Source organism: Nannobrachium achirus (assembly GCF_963921795.1).
Source record: "Nannobrachium achirus genome assembly, chromosome: 11".
NCBI lineage: Eukaryota > Metazoa > Chordata > Actinopteri > Myctophiformes > Myctophidae > Nannobrachium > Nannobrachium achirus.
In genome coordinates this window covers 22222250-22246885 of record NC_137820.1, presented here as the reverse complement: position 1 = coordinate 22246885, position 24636 = coordinate 22222250, and the positions used below count along the sequence as shown (strand labels likewise).

General features: G+C 41.2%; 1 protein-coding gene across 1 annotated transcript in view; it reads left to right on the top strand.

The window, feature by feature from the left end:
* Positions 1-1726: 1726 nt before the first annotated feature.
* The window catches only part of mapk8ip2 (mitogen-activated protein kinase 8 interacting protein 2), a gene marked incomplete at both ends in the record, with an annotated part of 62040 nt that continues 39130 nt past the window's right edge, over positions 1727-24636 (top strand). Inside the window, one exon of the mRNA XM_080737692.1 lies at positions 1727-1791. Coding sequence (XP_080593818.1) covers positions 1727-1791 — 65 coding nt within the window. The remainder of the gene's footprint in view (positions 1792-24636) is intronic.

The window sequence follows — 24636 nt, the reverse complement described above, 5'->3', positions numbered from 1 at the left end:
CAGTGGGTTTTAATAGAGTCACAGACACAATATTGGATTTCAGAAGTCCAAAGGATTCCTGGGCCACATAAACATAGGATTTGACACAAAAAATACTTGTCTAGGGTAAATAATGAAGGAGTTAGAGTATTTTAATGAATGTTTGTCCATCCAGGACGCCATCTTGAAAATGACACCTTTCCAGTGGTCAGACTTTGGTAGACTTTTAGTATGTTATTAAGGACTCTAATACTACACAAAACAGTTGAAAAACCTTTTGTTGCAATTTTTTGGGGGTTAGGTGCTTTTTTTTCATAACTGCACCCGCCTGTGTGTGTGTGTGTGTGTGTGTGTGTGTGTGTGTGTGTGTGTGCGCGCGCGCATGCGTGCGTCCCTGCGCGTGTGCTTGTAGTGAAAAAAACAAAAACAAGACAGTAAAGTATTTGTCGCCCCCATGTGGCAGTGCTGCAACGAGGTGCATCAGTTTCAGCACCATGGACAGAGGAAGGAAGGGAGGAATTTGTTAAATAAATGCATCATATTCTACCGTGTTCATGTATTCATTTGTACAGTCTGTATACACACACACGATGGTCCAGCAACATCCATTTCATTCCATGTGTTGTGTACTATACACTCTAACCCCCCCCCCCCCCCAGTGGTGTAGAGTAACTAAGTCCATTTACTCAGATACAGCACTTAAGTACAACTTTGAGGTATTTGTAATTTACTTGAGTATTTCCATTTTCAAATACTTTTACTTCTACTCCACTAGATCTCAGAGGCAATTAAATATTGTACTTTTACTCTACTACACTTTAGTTTACTTTGTAGATTCAGATTACTATTACAAAACATACATTATCTACTTCATATAAGCCTATCTACATCTATTGGCCTTTTGAAAATAGCCGATCTACATGCTATAACAGTGTGTCGCGATGCATTGTGAGCTTGTAGGCTAGATAGATTTTGTATCCATTTGAAAACTTGAAATGGGACATTCAGCATAAATGGGTACTTTTACTTTTGGTACTTGTCTTTAAGTACATTTTGACGCCAATACTTTTGCACTCAACTAGCCAACATTTTGAATTCCGGCATTTTACTTGTAACAGAGTATTTCTATATTGCAGTATTGATACTTTTACTTAAGTAAAACATTTTGAGTGTTTTTTCCTCCCCTTCCTCTGCACTGCTGGCCCGTCGCCGCTCTGTGTCATAGCAGCAGCAGCATCATTACACACAGCACACATTCACCATAGAGACATCTATTGAGGCAACACGAGGATTGCGGCTGTATGGCTGCTGCTGGCCTGGCACACACGCATCGGGAGTGTACATGATTTTTTTTGTTTCCTTTTTTTCCCCGTTTGTTTTGATTTTCCGTAGTGTCGCGTACGTACGTGTGCTTATTTCTGAGGTCTACACTTATCCCTCACGAGAGTCGATCTATTTCGATGTATAGATGATTTGATGATGCTTGGCTCGACTCGGTTCGTGTGGTTTTGAGCGCTATCCGTATCTTTCTGCCGGTCTAATCGATTTTTTTGTGTGACCGCAGACCTGAGCAGAACACAACAGAACAGAGCTGAACAGGGGCTGTGCTGTGGGGCGTCGGAGAGACTGAACCGCTGTTTTGTCAGATCAGTATAGCCACTGCGTCTGCCTGTCGCCTCCGATCGTGAATGGACTGCCGCTCCATCCGTGATTTTCTGCTGTCACTCTGAGTCATTTCTGGAAGAAGATGGCGGACAGGGCTGAGATGTTTTCCCTCTCCACTTTCCATTCCCTCTCTCCTCCCGGTTGCAGGTAAGATTCACGCCGCGCCAGCTATAGTACAGAGATGCATGGGAACGATGGTCTCTCGATCACTCGCAATCCATTGACAATGATACATGGATGGCGGACAGAATAGATATTAGATCACTTAGACACTTACACAACGGTGTTTTGATGGCCATGGTAAAGTGAAAACTACCGAGCGACAGAAATGTTAAGACATTATCAAAAATGTGCTATAGGCCTGCCTGCCACTGCTACTCCCTCCCTATATCTTGCAGCTGCTAAAACGCAATAGGCTTTTTGGGTGCGATTTGCTGGGAGGGATGCTTATTTTGTTGACTGAAAGTGAAGCGTTCATTTTGTTTGTTTATTTATGGCAATGATCGTGTCGATAGTCACATAATTGGTCCATTGTGAGAAGAAGTGAGAGTAGGCTATACCATCATCAGACGGAGGGCACACGATTGATTTGAGCTGCCTTGCGCATTCTCTCAGATTCAATTACCTCAGAGGGAGTGAGCAGCTATAGTGAGGCCCACGCCCTATTGAATCAAGCCCAAGCCCAAATATGTTGCATTCCCCGTGACTATATTCGTATTGCCCGAAACGCTTTTGACAAAGCATGTAGCCTATTATTGCAATTTTAAAGATTTGATGCATTGCCTATAAGGAAAAAAATGGAAATTATATGATTATTTCAATGTTTTTAATCAGTGCAGCACCAGTGACACAAGGGTGTTGTTGCTATAACCATACAATAAATAATAGGCCTATTAAGTTATTCCTTTAAAACTATTGTCTGGTTTGATTGCATTATTGCACATTTATTTCAATTAAGTGTCCCTGCTGCTGTCATTTAGATAGATAGATAGATAGATAGATACCTTTATTATCCCAAGGATCTTAGTTACTACAGATGGTAGAACAATGGGCCTATTTGGAATCTCAAGTTACATTGAGTGTTTGTATTGTTTAGTATTGTCTCCTGTTTTTCTCTTCTTTTTTCATGCTGATGTAGCTCTGGTCTGGTGTTTTCTCATTATCTCATCAATAATAATAGCAGACCCAATGCATGGAATTTTTTATGTTTGTTAAAGTTATACCATGTAACTTTTTTTATAAAACATATCTTAAAATTGTCCTAACTATTAAATCGCTAAAGTTTTAGAACACCCAGTCCGTTCATTTCAGCCCCAAAAGCCTTTTCTTTATAGTGTGTGCCAGCGGCTACGTCATTGTAGTCCTTAGCGGCCATTTCTTGTGACAAAACACAGGTGTTTCAATTGTTTGATTGCATAGAACTAATGCTATAGTCTAATCAGAACACCTGTGTAAGGCTGTGTTGTCCCAAGAAATGGCCGCTCTTAGAACTACATTTGGCACACCCTATATGTTTTCTACTTAGCCGTGACAGGGGCGGGATTTCGCGGCAAAATGACGTCATCTGCATCATCCGTATACGTTGTGTATACGTTGGCCAATCACATTGCAGATCATACACACATGATACACTACCGGCCAATCACGTCTCTTCAGGAAATAGCTTGCTTCAACAGCTTTGTTTACGCTGGTCTAGAAGGCGAGTTTAGAAACTCTAGGCTTGCTAAGGGAAACCACGCCCTGCACTCATTTTTGAAGCTTGTGATTGGCTGAACCGGAGGTTGGGAGCGCTCCGTTGTAGTCACTTGGACTGCGCGAGGTGCACCAACACCCAATTATCATTGCGTTTATCGTGCGCTTGCCCAGGCCTTACGGCCTGGGCATAAATAGAACGATTGCATTCACCACGGCTTCGTAACTCGCGCGGCGCTCCGCCGGCCGCGCGGCCCTGGCCCGCTCTTCGCGGGCACTCGCGCCAAGGTCCCCTGGACTTCGCGCCGCTTGCAATGTCGTGGACAATAACTGAAAACGAGCGCTCCTTCCCTTAGCAAGCCTAGAGTTTCTAAACTCGCGTCTAGAAGTCTAGCCTGCAACTCCCCAACGCCGGTCCGCAGAGGGACACGAGACACCTCCACGGATGCGTGGCGAGGCGGGCGAGCCGGCGAGGCGGACGCGGTGGTCTGAAGGCCCGGTCCGCGGTGAAAAACGGCCGAAAAAAGCAGACGCGACCGCGGTTTGCTATAACGCTACTGACCACTAGTTGAGCAACTTACACAGTATAACTTTAAATAACATTATATCTGTATGGGAAATTCACATGTTAGACGAGCCACCCAACTGGAACAAAGTGGGTTGAACCCACATTGGTCCCACTTGGCTTGTTGGGGGATCTAAGAATCACTTATTCCAACAAATTGGAATTTTGAGTGCGTGCAAAGTTTACATTTTGACCCGAGTGTGGTGCTAGTAGAGGAAAGGTCACGGGGTCACGCAAATGGCAAGGTCAGGCAGCATGAATATACTGTGAGAGTTTCATGGAAATTCATGGGTTGCATTTGTAGTCCTAAACCGGCCATATGGAGGACCAACACAGGTGTTCAATTTGTCTGACTGGCATAATCAAAACACCTGTGTTGGTCCTCAAAATGGCTGGTGTAGGACTACAAATGCAACCCATGAATATGGCAGTAACATTTTGAGATCTCTGTTATACGGGTGGAAATCTTAACCTAAGGTTAACAATAAAAGAAAGGCTGTACTAGAGTCATCATCAGTGGCTCATCAAAGTCCAAGTAGTATTGGAGATATCTTGTTTGGGACAGACGGATGGACCAACAAACCAATCTTGCAATCCTTAGATCCCTGCCATTAGTAGGGCAACTTAAAATAGAAAATCATACAGTACAATTACTGTTAAATATTATATATATAAACTAGAGAGGTGCAATTCTGGGAAATTGCAAGTGTGGTTGACACGAGTCGCAAGGAATCCACTGGGAAATGAATTCCGTCTTACCATTTATATTATATGTTGTGATGTCAAGTGAAGCATGACTAAAATAATCACTTTTCTGTTGTGCAAAGGTTAACAAAAAGCAGGTTCACTTTGCTGGCAAAACATTCTCGGACCTAGAACAAATAGGGTGTTGCCTATACACTACAGCAGCCAACCACATTAATAATCAGTATCAATAGTCCAGTCCTAAATATTCATAATTCTACTAATAAGAAAGACAAATAAATGAATGAAAGAAAGAGGGACAACATACTATGAACTTAATATTTAGAGCTGAAATACATTAGGTGCTTCATAGCTTTTGTCTCTATCATCCTTGTGGGTGCTCAGTAGGGGTGTAACGATATAGTAACTGTATCGAAATATCGTTTTTAACTTTAAAAATCGAAGTATATCGAAATGAAAACAGCAAAGATCGAATCGCATCGTTTTATTTTGTATCGTATTGAATCAGCAGTGCAAAGAATCGATTGTATCGATACTACCTACTTGTGCATTGTATTTAGCATTTTTAAGAAGAAAAAAATAAAATTAGGGGTTTAATTACTTTTCCTTTCCATATAGCTATACTGGTCTATCGATAAATGTGTGTAATCTCTGGGTTCATGTCAAGGTGCAGATTTGTCCATATGTGTGCAAATACAATGTCCATGTATTTGGCAGATAATCACTGTGTTTACTTATTTATATCCATAATAATACATGTTTCCCTTAAAAACCTGCACTATCCACACCTTTCACACAGATTTTATTTATTTCCTAAATAGTTACTATACCGATTTTAAATCATTGAATCGAATCGTATCGTATCACCATGAATGAACCAATATCGTCCATGTATCGTATCGTCAACCATGTATCGTGATATGTATCGAATCGCTATTAAAATGTATCGTTACACCCCTAGTGCTCAGTGTTCCAGCAGCAAGCCTTAGACAATTAGCCTGACACTCAGCCTGAATTGACATTTCGTTTCACTTCATTATTCAGTCTGAAGTCAGTTCCGCCCACAGCCTTTGCAGGGATGGGCGTTGCCAAAATGAGGCACTGTTCAGCGATTGGTTCATCGACCAACACATGACATAGTGTTGTTATGTGTGCCTGGCTGGCTAGTGGCTAACCTGTTGCTTGCTAGTGCTACTTGCTAACCAAAGAAACAGTCAGAATAGGAGCACTACGAACTAGTAATCAAACACAACATAACATGCCTGCTACTGGTGTTTCATAGCGAGATCGATACGATCGCATTTTACCGCAATTTACCGCATTTTACCGCAACACGATGTGCGGTACGGTACGGCGGCGGCGCTGGTGTACTTGGAAACACACATGAGTTCTGGGAAACCCCCACCCACGCTGATCACAAGACGCTGATTCACGACGCTGATTCGCCCGTTTGGATTTTCAACCGAGGCAGGCCTCCTCATTGAGAGCGATTCTAGACCTGAATCGCCGAAACAAAAAAATTAAAGGGGTGTGGCTAGCGATTCAGGGTCTGGAACTAGGCTATTAGACAATGCAATCCCATTAGTAAACCTGGCCCATGCATGCAGTTCCTCCTCGCTCCTGCACCTCAATAAAGATAATGGTATGTTAACCACTTCCTCCTGTGAGGAATAATGAGAATGACCTTGACATATAAATGTGATGGAACTAAAGGGTACAGTCCAAGAAGTCACATCAACACCAGTGTCACATTACCTGGCCTGGCTGTTTACAATTAACAACAACAAGCAACAGTGGGGGAAAAAAGCAGGAAAAAACACAAAAGACAAGAGTGGCCAAAACGGATGCATCTAATAACCGAGGCTAATTATATATTGAATACAGAACTCACCACCTTGGTTTTCTTCCCTATTCCATTCTATTCTTGTTTTACAGTATATGTATTATGGATGTAGTGTCAAATAATAATTTTGTTCATAAGCAGCTTATGAGTAAGGGGCATCTTTGTAATTCTTTGTGATTAATTAATGTGATTCATCATGCGCACATGTTTTATAAACCCAGCTCATCAGGGATTTAGTTACTGTATATGGCCTCATCGCATGGTCAGATCAGATCACTTTAGATCAATAGCAGGCCAATGTCTTGCATGAGAGGTGATGACCTCAGCAGTGAGCACATTAATGAGCTTTTGTCTATGCAGCATCATCAGTTTACGGTTCATTGCTTTTTTACATATTCTTTCCATTAAGTTACTTAAGTGAGTTATATTGACATGCCTGCTATTGTCTCATTTTGCCACTCAGCTTTTCTTTGTCTTATTTTTGTTTTGGTGTTTTTTGGGGCGTGAGGCGTGGCTTCAGTCACATAGCAGGTGATCGGTAGCTCAGTTTCATTAGGTTCCACCCAACTGGTTTCTATGACCTCTGAAAATAATCAATTTCTTTTGATTATTGCATTTGCTGATGTCTTCTACCATACCAACACAATCAGATGAATTAAAGGTGAAGTGTGTGTGTGTACACGTGTGTGTGTGTGTGTGTGTGTGTGTGTGTGTGTGTGTGTGTGTGTGTGTGTGTGTGTGTGTGTGTGTGCGTGCGTGCGTGCGTGCGTGCGTGCGTGCGTGCGTGCGTGCGTGCGTGTGACTGTGGGTCGTCTTCCTAATGGGAGAGACATAAGCCCTCCCAGAGGCTGTTTCTCTCTGTATCACAGAGTTTCTCCCACACTGAGTGATGATGAAAATGACTTCATAGGGAGAAAGATATTTGGGGGCGGCCATAGCTGAGTGGTTAGTGAGCCCGCCTGGGGAACCAGAGCCCCTGGTTGTCGCAGGTACGATTCAGCAATGTGTGGAAGTGTCCCTGAGCAAGACACCCAACCCCTCACTGCTCCCCCCTCCGCGCTCCTCTGTGGGCAGCACTCAGCTGGATTAAGCTGAAAACTGAAGTTCCCCCTTGGGATAAGCTAGGTGTGTAAAAGAAAATATATATATCATACCACTGACTTAAACCCAACATGGGTTCATATTTTAGGTTGTAATTAAAGCATATAAAAGATGAGTGTTATTTTATTTTTTATTTCATTTACTTCTTTCTATTGTTTTAGAGATTCTTATTTCAGTGGTTGGGGCATGCGTACAAGTGGCTAAATATGTCATTTTACACAGAATAAGCCCATTCCCAAGATACAACACAACCTTTCATGGTTGGATGTGACTCATGGGGGCTAGAAGTGTTACTGTAAATAGCAAAAAAGAAACTGCTGGCTTATTGTGTCTAAAAAAGACATATTTAGCCACTTGTACGCATGCCCCCATGCGTACGCATGCCCCACATTTTAGCACGGTAAACGTGATAAAACAATAGAACGAAGCAAATGAAAACATTTTAACACTCACTTTTTCTTTTCTTTAACACACTTCCTGCCAATTAAATATGGGCTTTTTGGCTCATATTGCCATAAATCTCCATAGACTTCCATGTAATTTAGTGCACAGATCATGCACGCCCATGCACAGATCATGCACCATGTTTGTGCAGGCTGTTCACAGCTTTCAAACAAAAAACTCAGATTGGAAATCCGTTCAGGCATTCTTGAGAAAATAGCCATTATGCTTTACATGTTATGTAAGCAAAGATGGCTGCCCTGTATGAAAGATGGGGTTGTATGGGGGGTGGAACATGCAAAATCGCGATTGAAATCATGTTTACTAGATTTAATGGGGTCAAAAAAAAAAAGAAAATCAAAAGAAAAATGTTTTTTTTCTAAGTAAAAGTCGATTTAAGTCGTTTGGCAGGGAAGTCCATAGTGAGATAGTTGATCTGAAAGTCGTTTGGCACTACAATCTAAAATATGAACCCTTGTTGTAAAAAAAACAAAGTTGTCCTTTAAATGTTCATCAATGAGTGAGAAGGAGGGTTCAATAGCAATGTTTCTGCTAGACAAATGTGGGTTTTGGATGTGGAACTTCTTACCACCTCAAATTAAATTCATCCCAACCCAATGTGCGTTAGATGCCACCAGTCTCCAGCGAAATCCTTTCATATGTTTTGGACCTGCCTTAATATTTGTCAATATTTCGGATGTGTTACAGTTGTCCATAGATCCATCCCCTATTATTTCCCTCTTCTGCATTTTATTTGCCTAAATACCATTTGTAGTCTAGGGCTCGTGTGGTTACGGCACGAAGGTTTCGTCTTGGTATATTTCAAATGGTATTATTTCACACAACTCAGAGTTATTAAACACAACAACTCGTAATGCTAGTGTCAATTGTGTTAAATGAGCTATGTTGACACACCAATCAAACATTGCTGCTTTTGTGACTCTTCTGGCAAGGCGCCTTATATAAAAACATATCCACCCTCTCATTCCTGCTGGATTAGTGATATACTGTACTTTTTCAAATTGGAGAAAGTAAGTTAACTCTTTGAGTGCCTATCCCGAACTAGTTCGGGATATTCGGGATCAAAAACAATTTTTTATTTGCTATTTTACTTACCCCGAACTGCTTGGAGCAACGTGGGTGGTCCCGGCTCGCCCAGCGCTCACCAACGAGAGACGCTAGATCAGGGATGTCAAACATACGGCCCGCGGGCCGAATCCGGCCCGCGAGATGATTCAATCCGGCCCCCCAGGCTAGAGCATACATTTCTGAGCATTTAGGAAAAAAAAGTAAGTCTCTAGCCCATTCCTGTCAAGAGTTATGATTGTTTTAAGAATTAACCTAACTAATGTCTGTACACTGCAGGCTAGGTTTCTCCCACCTGGCAGTGATTGAGTTGATTGATTGGAATGTTAAGTGACCAGCTCTCTCTCTCTCTTTGAAGATGACAGCATTGCTAGGAATAGGGTGGTTGGTCTGGCTATGAATAATACCTGAACATACCTACAATATTCGAACTGTACTAAAAGATTACACATATTAGACATGGAAATTAATGTTGTTAAAAAAAAAAAACTTATTTAAAAAATATAATAATAAAAATGTAGAAGTTTTATTATTCCGATATTTTCTGAATATGCCATTATTGTTCATTACTTTTATTTTTTTTATTATAAAATACAATAAAAATAATTATTGTCCTGCATCAATAATATTTTTTTTTGCCATTTACAAATTATAGCGTACTGGAGACTATCAGGAATTGAATTATTCTATTATCAAATGGTTTATTCTTATTGGCACTTCTTAAAGGAGTAGTTCACCCCCAAAATGCCATGGAGCCAATGTAGACTCATTCCTAAAACAGAAATTTGATTACAATAAATGCATGCCTATTGATTCCGGATGGGGACCCAAATGCATTTGGGTCCCCATCCGGAATCAATGGGGGGAAGTGTACTATTATCACATTTTTGTCTTAGTAATGCGACAAATAAAATAAAAATATATTATTGAACTCAATTCTCCATGGCGTGAGTAATCAAAGAAAAAAAATCATTTTGGGGATGAACTACTCCTTTAAACAAATAGCATCTCTCGTACCTAACTGCAACTGTAATACCAATAATGAAAGTAGCTATTTTACTTAATAATGAACACAATTTGTAAAATGATATACTGCTATACTGCTAGCTACAGCAGTGGCTGAGACGACAGGAAGAAAAACAGAGCGAACATGTGCGCGAGTGTGCATGCCATCCGATCCGCGACTGGTTCGGCCCTCATCAAGTCGCCTTTCATCCAATGCGGCCCTCACCCCAAGATGAGTTCGACACCCCTGCGCTAGATGCTCCGACGATTTATTCCATTGAAAATGGTTTAAAATAAAGTTTAGACCCCCCCCAATGTTCACCCAATGTTCATTGTAGGCGGCGCGACGTATTCCAGGGTGCCTATCCCGAACTAGTCCGGGATATTTAATGAAATGGAATAAAATGATAAGAGGCCTTCTGAAGCCTGGCCTGATTTTTCTAGCTACTAGCCGAAAGCTAGCAACCTCCCGGCCGGCCGTTATATGCGAACGAAATCGCCAATCTCCGCCTAATCCAATGAAAGACCACATCTTTGAAGGCTTATATCTCTGGATTGTGTCTTTAGGGAAGCGGCGCGAGGTTTATTTATGGCGAAATCGCCCAAAAATGATCTTTTAGATGACAAAATGGGAATAGCCATTCTGTTAGCATTATCATCCGGGACATTTCCATGACGTGCATGAACGTGAGCACGTGAGGTCCTGGAAGGTGAGGTCCTGGAAGCTAAAGCGCTCGCCTATGAGAGATACCCTGGCATTCTATGGCCCCTAGAGGGCGCTGGCACCAAATGAGTTAATAACCCCTTCGTAAATATGCACTGACATGTAAGATTGCTTTCTAAGCCATTCCTATCTTAATGGATAGGCCTGGATTGTATGCATATTGATACACATATTGATTGCGACCGTAGGTCGCATTTACTATCAAACCCTGCACAAAGTGTAAGTCCGTCAGTCAGTCCGTCAGTCAGTCAGTCTGTCTGTCACACCTCACACGTCACACTCTTGCCCTGCTCATATCTCCGCAACCGTTGCCCCGATCCATGCCAAATTTTGCACACACGTTCCTTACCTGCCAAACTACAACCTCCAAGGACCCCCGGAGCTCCAGGGACCCCTAGGTCCCTGGGGGACCCTCAGATGTAAAAAATGACCAAATGTGCTAAACTGACCAAATGACCACCCCAACGGGGCTGCTCACGGGGAATTCCCGGGGACCACCCACTCCTGGTGCTCCAGAACGGATGCAAAAGTGGTGGCGCCCCCAGTGGAGGACCCCCTACACTGCAGCTCACATAAAATGCCGTAACTCCGGCTAGGAGCGACCGGGACAGCCGGGGCCGGTACCTATTCGTCCGCCTTGCCGGCGCGGAGACCCCACCCCTCATTTCTCACATGGCCCTCTTCTAGCGCCACCATGAGGCCGATTCTTGCAAAACACATTTTTGGACACTGCTCCTACAATTTTTGCCCTAAAATCACGCAAATCGGTACACAGTATGTCTACACTCATCCCATCAACATGAATCTCTCCCATATAGCGCCACCTCCAGGCCGATTTTTAAAAACACATTTTTGGACACTGCTCCTACAGATTTTGCCCTAAAATCACGAAAATCATCAGGAAGATTTTGGCAAAACACATTTTTGCCCTATTTGTGGAGATAAGTGACCTACGGTCGCTTATCTCCCGATTAGGGAGTCTTACTGGTTACAATTGATTGTATTTTGTGTGTGTGTGTGTGTGTGTGTGTGTGTGTGTGTGTGTGTGTGTGTGTGTGTGTGTGTGGTGTGTGTGTGTGTGTGTGTGAGTGTGTGTGTGTGTGTGTGTGTGTGTGCGCGCGCGCGTGTGTATTTTTGTTTGTTTGTGTGTTGTTTGTTTTTTAGTCTTTGTTGTTGTTTTTATTACTCTGTTAATACGTTATTCAATGTATCTTTTTTTCTCACTCTTTATATTTATTTATCTAATTACCCATAATCTTTCTTGGATATTTTGAGACACTCTGTTTCTATACTTCAGTCCATGCCTGTATGACCTGTGAGTATGTAAAATTCAAAAATCCCACAGCCTGACCAATGTTGTAGGAGCGGTTCTCCTGACGGTCGCCCCTTGCCATCATGGCGTCTTACTGGTACATTGTTGCGACCGTTAGGTCGCAGTTACACCTCCACCGGCTGTCTGTCTGTCAGTCACGTCACACGTCACACTTTTGCCCTACTCATATCTCCGCCACCGCTGCCCCTATCCATGCCAAACTTTGCACACACACTCCTTGGCTGCCAAACCACAACCTCCACACCTCATTAATCACATGGCCCTCTTCTAGCGCCACCATGAGTCCGATTCTTGCAAAAAAACATTTTTTGGACACTGCTCCTACAGATTTTGCCCTAAAATCACGCAAAGCGGTACACAGTATGTCTAAAGTCACGTCATCAACATGAATCTGTCCCATTTCTCATATTCCCTCCTGATTGGCTACCATTGCCTTCTGAGGTTTGTGTATGTGACCTGACGGTCGCTTATCTCCCGATTAGGTAGTCTTATTTGGTGTTCAAATCTACCACACAGTTTTCTACAGCTGACACATCTGTGTATAACATTGATTATGAGTTGTTTGCCACAGACCATCCTTAGTCCACTATCACAGATGGCACCCTTTGTGATGTGATATCATCAACATATCACAAAGTATTCTTTATTAATGAATATCTGCTCAAACCTAGTGGGCACAAATCTTCACTGCTAAGGTGTGATAAATGTCTGATACACATGTCACATACACATAGAATCGTCATGCCCAATTGTGTATGTAGACTCTGCTTTGCATGGTCTCAGATCTTTCACTGCTTCTAGCATCAGGTCTATTTCTTCAACAATGACTCTGGCTATCTCCAAGGTCAACACTGCTGCACATTTGTCCAACCCAAGTACAGTATAGTACGTTCAGTAATGCTCAGGCAGGCAACTGCTGAGATTGCTTTAGCGGACACATTTGAGGATACACAAAGCTCTGCACTTTTGGCCTTGGAAAAGGACACTAATGCATACCTGTGTGGAATGTGCAGCTCTATCACCTCCAATAGTGATTCATTTAATCTCCTCCATTCTTCATACTGGTGTTAACCAGGCACCCTTGGGCAAATGATTCAGTCTAGGGACTTCCATAGAGCAGGTCACCAGTGAAAACAAAAGTATAAAGCCTAAGTATAATAATAAGTCAAATGGACTGTTGGCTATCAGAATGGTGTGGGGTTTACCTTCTCATCCATGCAAATATGAAACGACAGTCGACAGAGCTCAGTCTCAATCGCAGGATTGTCTATCCGTTCTAACAGACATCAAAACATCCTTCTAGGAACAACAGAGTCAAAGTAGTTAGAAGCGTTCTTATGTAGCTGCAACCTTAGCTAACATCACCTGTGCTCACTTCAAAACATCAATGGCCTCTGTAGCCTTGGGGATTGGCGAATGACAGTAGTGTGTCATCCACATAAAGGTCTCTCTAGTCTCTACCAGTTGCCTTACATCACTATAGGAACGTTTTTTGGTCCCTGTTGCTGCCTGATATACCACAAGAAGAAACATAGCATTATTTCCATTCTTTAAATATTTATCACATGAACTCAATTGAAATTGAGTAGATTTCATTTCAGTTTTCTTCTCTAGAGTAGAGCCTCTAGTCTAGATAATAGAATGATTATGAAGTGTCACAGAAGACGAACATCTACAGCACTCACTCTCATGTCTACATCATCTCGTAGATTTCCCATTATGTGCCAGAGTAGGGAAGCTAAGCTAAGGGTTAATGTGGTTAAGGAAAGAACCACTAGGAGACAGTAATGCATATAGACATAGTTATTGTTTGATTGTCAGTTTATCCAGAGAGTAATTTTAGATGAGTGATCTGTTACCTTAACCCTGTCTCTTGATGGCTACAACAGTATTCTTTTTTTTTTAAATACTTGTTTTGGGGCTTTTATGCCTTTATTAGATAGGACAGTAGACTGACTGGAAATGGGGGGAGAGATGGGGAGTGACACGCGGCAAAGGCCGTCCAGATCGGGAATCGAACCTGCGACGCCATCAGGTATCAATGCCTATGTGGCAATGCCTATGTGGTATGCACCTGGACCAGTAGGCCAGCGGGTGCCCCGCTTACAACAATATTAACCCTCCAGTTTTGCATTATGTTACTATGAACCCAGCTAGAAGCAGAGGGAGTGACAGAATGGGTGGGGTGGTGGTTGCCATAGTTACTGTATGAGGTAAGAGGCTTAAAATCAAACACACAGGCTCACTCACACAATTGTGTGTGTGTGTGTGTGTGTGTGTGTGTGTGTGTGTGTGTGTGTGTGTGTGTGTGTGTATGTATGTGTGTGTGTGTGTGTGTGTGTGTGTGTGTGTGTGTGTGTGTGTGTGTGTGTGTGTGTGTGTGTGTGTGTGTGTAAGGGCAGCTTGTGAGTTTGACAGTGTAGGTCTGTGTGTGACTGGCTATTGATCTTGTGAGTCAGTAATGAACTGTCCCTCATTCCCTTTCACTATGTCTTCTTAGCCTAAAACATTTAATGAAATGGGTGAGGGAGATACAATGAGACCACTCTTCCTTTGTTTTGGCTTAATTTGAAAATAATAATAATAACAATATCTACATCAAACATGATGAATTGTGTCATTGCATTTCACCCCTTGATTAGGAAGCCTTCTTGAACACCTCCCCTGCTATGAAAACCAACACATTCTCTTGATGTTTGCATTCATTTCGATGTCTTTTCGCAAGTGATTGTGAAGCCCTACAGTACTTGTGTGATTGTGTGTGCCTGTGTGTGTGGCTATACAGTTCACACAGGAGGCAGAAAGGCACAGATGATGATGTCAGACAGGGGGATGGAGGGATGTTCAGTGACTCACATCCATAACAGCAGGACCCTGAGCACCTGTCATGAATCTGACTCTGCTACCACAATAACATTCCCCACAACATGGCCAGTGGCAATGTGTTGTCAAGGTGACACAGATTTGCTCTCTTTCGGGCATCAGTCTCTGTTCTCTTACAGTCTGTTACCAGGCAAAATAGATGGAAATTGATACGAAGGAGATATTTTGGAGACTATTATTCTAGTGCACCTCTCTCCAGCTGTGAGGCCTGCAGGGTCTTTCATTGGCTTATAATTGATGAAAGATCTCACGCAGAGGTGGGCTGTAGGAATGTCAGTGCTTTCACTGCAAGCAGTATGAGATTTCATGACAGGCATGGTGGTACACACGCTGTGACTTTGGGGAAACGCTAAGCAGGAGAAACAGACACATACTGTACTGACTAGGGGTGTAACGATATAGTAATTTGCAATGATCTACTATATCGATATGCAAAAGCAAAATATCGTACCGTTTGGGTTTGTATCGTATCGTTTTACAATGCAGATAATCTGTAGCGAATCGGCGCCGCCAGAATAGGGCTCCCATAGCTCTGTGGGTATAACTCGATCACTGATGATGATGTGTATCGTATTGCTATTAAATGTATCGTTACTCCCCTAGTACTGATATGTCACCACTGTGGTGGTTGGATCCACAGTACCTGGCCTAATATGTCACAGGCTTTGTCATTTTCAGCTGCAATGGCTGCAGAAGCACAATTTGGATTAAATGTGATGTTAAAGGACAACTTTTTTTTTAACCCTTTTTTTACAACAAGGGTTCATATTTTAGATTGTAATTAGAGAAAAGAAAAACTGAGTGTTAAAATGTTTCCATTTGCTTCGTTCTATTGTTTATCGTGTTTACCGTACTAAAATGTGGGGCATGCGTACGCATGGGGCATGCGTACAATTGGCTAAATATGTATTTTTAGACACAATAAGCCAGCAGTTTCTTTATTGCTATTTACAGTAACACTTCTAGCCCCCATAAGTCACATCCAACCATGAAAGGTTGCTTTGTATCTTGGGAATGGGCTTATTCTGAGTGAAATTACCTATTTAGCCACTTGTACGCATGCCCCCAACCACTAAAATTTGAATCTCTAAAACAATAGAAAGAAGTAAATGAAATAATTTGAACACTCATCTTTTATATTCTTTAATTACAATCTAAAATATGAACTCTTGTTGTAAAAAACTAAAGTTGTCCTTTAATCACTAATGAGCCCGGACAGGAGTCAATCCACAGAGCCTAGTCCTTTCACGCGCCAGTTTGCCCCTCCCAGTCTCGGCAGAGTAGTTCTGGAGCGGTGGATTGTATGGCCCTGTTTTTCCCTAATAGGACTGACCGTGGGCAGCTACTGGGACATAAGTCGGGACTTGATCAACCGCGACTGGGTCACTTGGACGAGGGGTATGATGTTGCGTGACCCGAAACCCTGATGAGTTCAGATTACATCACTGATGATAATCCATGTGATGTTTTTTCGTTATGTTTTTATATTATTTAAATATTATGATTGATGGGGCTCACAGAGTCTTCATGTATTATTATTATTATTATGATTACTAGTAAGACGCCTCAGGGCAACATGGTAGGTCTGGCCATTGATACTGTATCGGACCAGTTACCCATATATGGAGACCCCTGGTACCTATGGAGATCCGTGTACTGTATATGGTACATCCCTTTTATGCCCATACATGGATATCCCTGTCTGAACCAGCCACACAGATATGGGCTGTCTTCCTCCATATATGGGCATTCTCATGTGAAGTCCTGTTAGATATGGGCTTAATATTGATGACATCAGGGATCTTCATATATGGGCATAAAATGGATTCTGTTAGAGTGGTTCCCATGACATCATAACATACGATCCCTTTTATGCCCATACATGGAGATCCCTATCTGAACCAGCCACATAGACTATGGGCCATGTCTTGGCCATCTGGCCCGTGATGTATATCGATGACATCAGGTATCTTCATACCAGTATATGGGCATAAAAGGGATTCTGGGGAATACCCATTTATGGGATTTTACATAGGTGATGTCACCTGTGATATCACCTGTGATATCACAGTGATGTGTCAGGGGAACCACAGTGTCAGGCGTGACCTACATACAGACAGAGATACGCGGACAAGATGTGCCGGTTTTCATAGTAAACTTTGACCTACGGTCGCAATTATTATTATTATTATTATTTATAGAGTACATTTAAAAACAGCAGAGGAGTAAAAAGACAAAGATCTGTAAAAAGTGGGCAATATACAGTATGTCTTACCACTCTCAAGCTTACTGAAGGAATGGATTAGCACAGGGAACAACAGTAGCATCACGTGTGCACCTCCTTTGGAAAGAGAGAAACAAATTGCGTAGATAAGTGGAGGGAGTGGTCCTTTTATTGGACATGGGGTCAGTCTGAGTTTTAGGCAGAAAAAGAGTCCCATTGGGTGGACATTACCCAAAGTCTGCAACTCGTCCCTGACACACATTCTGCTGTTTTGCAGTGAGGGGGAAATGGGGACATATTCTGGTGTGACACGCATTGCAGGGCTGGGAGAGAGCTTGAGCTTCAGCACTTAGCAGATGAGTAGATAAACAAAATGGAATCTGGAAATACAGCAGCACCAGAATGAGAACAGCAGTACAGTGAGAGGGGGAATGTCCAATGAATCCAATGTCCAATGAATGGACAGGATGATAAAATGATTGGCAACGGGCTGAGCATTATGGTTAGATGGACCGACTCGCAGAGGAAGCCTATTATGAATCTAAAGTGATTTCGTTGAATGCGAGCAGTCATGTGATGCATTCTGCTGGCCTGATACATTTTGCTATTGTGTACATCTCTCAAAAAGCAGTTTTTGGGGACATCTCTCTCTCTCTCTCTCTCTCTTTCTCTCTCTCTCTGTACTGACTAGGGGTGTAACAATATAGTAATTTGCAATGATCCACTATATCGATATGCAAAAGCAAAATATCGTACCGTTTGGCGTTTCGCTTCTAATCTAGAGTTCGGTTTTGAGGGATGGCTAGACTGTACCTCTGCCCCACTAGCTAAAAGGCGCCGAAAATGATTTCACCCTGCATTGATTACACACACACACACACACACACACACACACACACACACACACACACACACACACACACACACACACACACACTGCACAATTATGAGAAGTTTCCTTTGGCTATGATAAAAAAAGAATATTAGAACTTTAAATGTCTGCTCTACAATTTTTATTTATAATTTAATAGACATTCTATATATCATACACCATCAACTATTTTAAAGATTTGCACTACACCTAGAATATAGGTATGATGGGAGTGAAGAAAATGTCAAACTGAACATTGATCATTGCCTATACAGATGGTACAGACTCATTATCAACACAGTACAGATCGTTTGAAGTGGAAGTTGGTCTTCTTGTAAAATAAAAAATTATAGGAAAGTTTCAGCAATTGCCAGATCGTGAATACAGTGGGTTACAACATTTAGCGTCGCCAAGTCTAAAATGACACCTAGAGGTGTCAAGAGGTGCCTAGAGGTACCTCTGTCAAACACGCCTCCAAATTCTTAGCCGCGCCCCCTAGAAATGTGATATTTTATTTCAACGTGTAGTGTGGCTGTTCAGCCACGGGGTGGCGATTCTTCAATATGAGTCGACTATTCGAGTCTATTACTTGTTGGTTACTTGTTATCTCTACCTGCATTGTGAGCTTGTAAATAGTTTCTTTTCAAGTTATTTTTGCACTCAAATTGTAATTATTTGTTTAACCCATTTAGGCCTAGGATTATTGACTGCTTTAACTATTGAAAAATAGCAAATATACAAGCACATGTAGATCTGCTATTTTTTTTAAATCATGTTTTTTTTTGCAAGTCTTTGAATATATCTACTTAAAAGCGAACATTTGTAACTCAAATATTTGCTTCTGGGGGGTCCCTGGAATAACATATTTTGAGATGGGGGGTCCGTGGCCAAATACCTGTAATTTTGGGGGTCCTTCACATGAAAAGGTTTGAGAACAGCATGATTTCGATTTTAGAGGAAGGATTTAGAAGTCGGGTCAAAGATCGGGTCAAAGATATTCAAAGACTTGCACTCATTTTCACAATTTTTCAAAAATAGCAGATCTACAAGCTCACAACACCTCACACTGCAAAGTGTTGTGAGCTTGCAGATTGGCTATTTTCGACAAATACTTTAGGTGTGGAGGGGAAAAAAGAGCATACTAAGCAGTAAGCACAGAGGTTGAGGTACAAAGGGTTGTGGGGGTCCCTGCTTCATCTCTCTCTCAACTAAGGGGTCCTTGATCTGAAAACGTTGAAGATCCCTTTGCAAATCAACTCTTTGCCATCAAATCTCTTAACATGTTCACAAAATGGAACTCGTGTTTTCATTTGGTAAACACAGCCATATTTTCACATGACACACACATGCATTCATTGAATAAACACAACTAGCTTTTGGCTGAACACTACCAAGCATGAACAGAACACTGAAGAGCAAAATTGAAAACACAATTGTCGAAATGGAACACACTGAATGAATGTCAATTACTCTGGTAAATGAACCAATTCCCTTTTTGTAAAATGACCCAGTGTATGCCCACTTCTCTCATAGACAAACATAAAACAGCACACAAATATGCAGACAAAACATTTTATTGACTGTAGGTCTAAACGTTTACCCCCAAACACTCCAAACAAGCCCACAACGCGTTGTGTGCTTGTAGATCGGCTGTTAACTTGGAGATACAAGTTTTCTGCCCGACAGTGACGATATTTTAGTGATTATGTTGCGAGGAAAACGTTGAGCCATTACATAATAGCCATTTTGGTTAGAACTGACTGAAAATAACTTTGTACTTTATATAATAAATAATATTTTTTCAAGTGTCCAAATAAATTCAAAATATTATCAAATGATCTCGCGGCACCCCTGGACTGCCGTCGTGGCACCCCAGGGTGCCCCATCACCCACTTTGAAAACCCCTGGCCTAGAGTGCCGCATGAAGCCCTGACAGGCCTCAAAGCCCACATCTCCATAAGCCTCCTCCATGGCCTGAAGCAGTGGGACCTGGCTCTGAATTGCTCGCCTGACCCGAAAGTTTAGAGATTTGAATATTTGTGTGTTGTGGATTGATGCTATGAGATTTTATGTGAGAAGTGTGTGCAAACCTGAAAAGTGTGTCTTGTGTTTTGACAACAAGGTGATGTGAAATTTACATCAGAGTGTAAAGAAGGAAAGTCAGAGTCTAATATGATAAGGAAATCTAAAGTAGTAACAAATTGAGTCAAGCGATTGGGGACAGAAGTAAAGGTTGTGAAAATTGTGCCAAATTTAAAAAAAATGTGTTTTAGCAATCGAAAAAAAACTGTAAGCTGATTTTGATACTATATACTGTATGTATATATATATTCTAGGGCTGGGAGAGAGAGAGAGAGAGAGAGAGAGAGAGAGAGAGAGAGAGAGAGAGAGAGAGAGAGAGAGAGAGAGAGAGGCGGAGAAGTCATCAAATGACAGAACGTTGTGACACAAACAATTACAAAATAATTGGTTCACACACTGTCCCAAAACAACATAAACGTGACATAATAATAATAAGCTAAATATAAGGAAACGAAAAAGACACAACTTTTGTTCACATGTTCAATTGAAATTGTTCTTTATTTGGAAACAAGGCAGTAGGCAACAGTTAGATACTTTGCAAATTTCGATTATTAGGCTATAAAGGCATACAACCACTTCAGCCCTACATTTAGGCCATTTGAAAATACAAGCTCACAATATTGCTTAATCTGCTCAAATATTTGTATAATCTACAAATGGTAGGCTACATTTGTGAAATGACTAGACTATAGGCTCCGTTTTCTTTATACAGCCTACATTTTGATACCAAAACGTCATTACTCAAGCCAATTAAGGCTTATATTTTGAACATGGGATTTCTAAAAGAGTATTTCTACTTTTACTTAAGGAAAACATGTGAGTACTTTTTTTCATCACTGACGGCCTTGCTGATCCCGCCCATAGACGATCGCGCCTCGATCGGCTTGCTCACTCAGCAGCAGAGCAGTTGAGTTCTAACTTCATCTAACTTTCACTAATAATTAATATTGAAATAAGAACAGCAGGATAACAAGTAGACTATTGTGACATTTACATTTGAAAGTTCCTGGTTTGTATATAAAGAAGTTACCTCAAGAGTCACCAGCCAATCGTCATTACTCACAAACAATTACAAAATAATTGGTTCACACACTGTCCCAAAAATAACACAAACGTGACATAATAATAATAAGCTAAATATAAGGAAACGAAAAAGACACAACTTAACCAAAACGAGACCTTTCCTATAATAATAATAATAACAGTGCAGGGACCCTGACGACACTCTCCCACGCCAAATACATTTCCTCATTATGGGGCCGTGGTATTCCATTTGGACATGATTTGGAACAGAGCGACAGAGAGATGGAGAGAGAAAGCGAGCGAGCGAGGATTACGTTTTGTTCTTCTGGTTTAAGTTCATCATGGCTCGGTCAATTATGAAGCCATTAAAACAAATAAAACGTCACCTCTTCCCGTAGAGCTTAAATCGGGCCTAAAAAAGTGAGCCCGGCCCAACCCAGCCCGACAGAATTTCAGCCCGGACAGAGCCCAAACCCGATACATAATTGACAATTGGAGACCGGCTCGGCCCGAAGACCGACATTCTAAACAAGCTTATATAATGCAGACGGCAGCAGCCTTTTTTTCCTCATACAATATTGGTGATTTGTTAAGAACAGTGTCATTCTACCATTTTCCAACTGTCTTTATAAAAGACATTGTAGCAAGCACCGTCCTAATTATGAAAAAAAACGTTGGCTGATCTACAGTGCGACATTGATTTGGTATATAAAACCATATTTGATAGATATAACTATCATCTACAATTACTTATTGTAGAGAACGTTATAGGCTATAGGGTATTTTAGCCTATAGTGCGCGTTTCTTGTGGGGAGATTTACAGAAGCGGAATATACCAAGTTAATCAGGGGGAACTTGATAAATATATGGGAGTAAACACGTATGAAAAATAACAAAAGAAAACATTTTTTAATACAAAATTCAACAAATTAAAGTAGCATGACCCCCCTCCAGCCAAAATAAAAAAGTAATGGTCCCCCCTGATAATCAAATTATTATTTGAGAACCCCCCCCCCCCCTTATCTATGTTTTAGTTCAAGCCAATTAAAGGCAAGTAAAAAGCTATACAGTATAATAAGCAAGGTATGGTATTTCTTTTCACGGGTGACGCTAACTCGGTTTTACATGCTAAGAATACACCATGGAACAGTGGTTCTCAAACCTGTTCATATCAGGAACGCTCAAATTAATATGTATTTGGCAGTGGACTAACATCTGAAAATATCTTGTGCTGATAAATACAAGATTTGTTAGAATGAACAAAAATATTTAAACATTGTTAGATTTCTTTTTGAAAAAGATCTACAAGCTAGATTAAAGTGGTTAAGCTGATTTTGATACTATATACTGTATGTATATATATATTCTAGGGCTGGGAGAGAGAGAGAGAGAGAGAGAGAGAGAGAGAGAGAGAGAGAGAGAGAGAGAGAGCGAGAGAGCGAGAGGCGGAGAAGTCATCAAATGACAGAACGTTGTGACACAAACAATTACAAAATAATTGGTTCACACACTGTCCCAAAACAACACAAACGTGACATAATAATAATAAGCTAAATATAAGGAAACGAAAAAGACACAACTTTTGTTCACATGTTCAATTGAAATTGTTCTTTATTTGGAAACAAGGCAGTAGGCAACATTTTTCCAATAGCCTCATAAAGTTGTTCATAAATATTTATTAGTTGTCCCAGACACCTGGACAACCATTTGATTGTGGTTTAATAATAATAATGTAATGCCATCATGGTCATAAATGTAGGCCTAATGCCTGTAGAAATCCTTCTCCATTCCTCCTCTTCTGGTAAATGTCAACGTCTCAGAAGAAGATGTGACAATACTTTTCGGTAATCATGACATTTTGTGAGAAAACATACGTTTACATTGCCAAAGCAAGTGTCAAAAAATTAAATAAAAACAGTCTATAAGGGAGAACATGGAACATATACAGTAGGACGGTTGGAGGGGGAGCAGCATAGCTGCATCACAGACAGCCAGGAATGTGGGGGAGGGCTTTGACGCTGTTTGGGACAAAGCAAAGGTTTACAGTTGAAACACTGATGGAGTGGAGGACTTCTTAAAAAGAGTAAAACAGTACTTGCTTTTAAATAAACGTATTCAAGAGGACATACCGGTACATGCTTTTAAGCTACTTGAAGTACAAATAAAAGTAAAAGTACTCAAGTACATTTACTCAGTTACTGTCCACCGCTGGCCGCTGGCTGCTGGATGTCATAGCACCCCCTCCCCTGCTGCATAACAGTGCAGTCTGTCAGACTAACCGAAAATGTATTATTATTAGCTATTATTTGTGTTGTTGTAGGCCTAATTGAAACCCAGAAAATAGCCTAAACTGAACACATAGTGATCTATTAGCCCAAACCTCATTTGAAAAATGTCAGGAGTATATGAAAGCCTTTTAAAAATGTCTATAGGCTTGACCATTTCTCTCTCTCTCTCTCTCTTCTGTTGGATAATTAGAGAAAGCGCATATATCTGACATGGCCGAACAAGGAACGCTGTCTGTCAGACAGACCCATGATGTTTACCAGGATAAGAAATAACACTAGAAAAGTTGTTATTTTGATAGAGAAATAGCCCATCCCCGTAGATAATGTCCAGAAATATGCTCCATAGGCTATAAATGTTCCGACCTTCATCTTCCAGGTGACTTTTGTTGGTGTTTCACTTCACCTCGCTAAAAACCTCCTTTTGCGGGACTCATTGAAATATGCGAACAGACGATAATAATATGGATTTGGGAGCATAGCCTAATTACAAAGCATGTCTCATTAAAAACAATATATATTTTATAGTTGAAGGGTAAATACACAGTATAGGCCTATGTAGGCTGGGAACATGACACAGTTCAGTTGAGATTTTTTTTTATTATTTTGGAGGTGGGGGTAGAATACTGTATAGGCTACAGTAGAGCTACATCGCGAGTAGACATACAGCCTTTGCAGACAGCCAGGATGTGGAGGCGGGCTTTGAAGCTGGGTGACGCCCTGCTCACATTGAAAGGGACAAAGCCGACGTGTGATATCGGCTGAGTGCCAGGAATGCAGTTTGGCCAGTGCTCTCATAACTGTATGCTCAATCCCTCAGGCGCCCCCTGGACTACATGATTATAAATGTTTATAATTGAGAACTGAGAGGTGCAGTAATCAATGATATATAGACACTGTGAAGTAATGACCACCAAATTGAATTTGTAAATACTAAAGTAAAATACAAATACCTCAACATTGAACTCAAGTAATTCTTAGAACTTAGGTAATACATCATTACACCAACACCAATTACATCAAATGCAAAGAAATAGTAGAATTAGTTGGCTAATCTAAGAAAAACATGGGTAGACACATGTTTTCAAACCAACAAGGAAACAAAGACAGACAAGCGAACAGCAGAGCT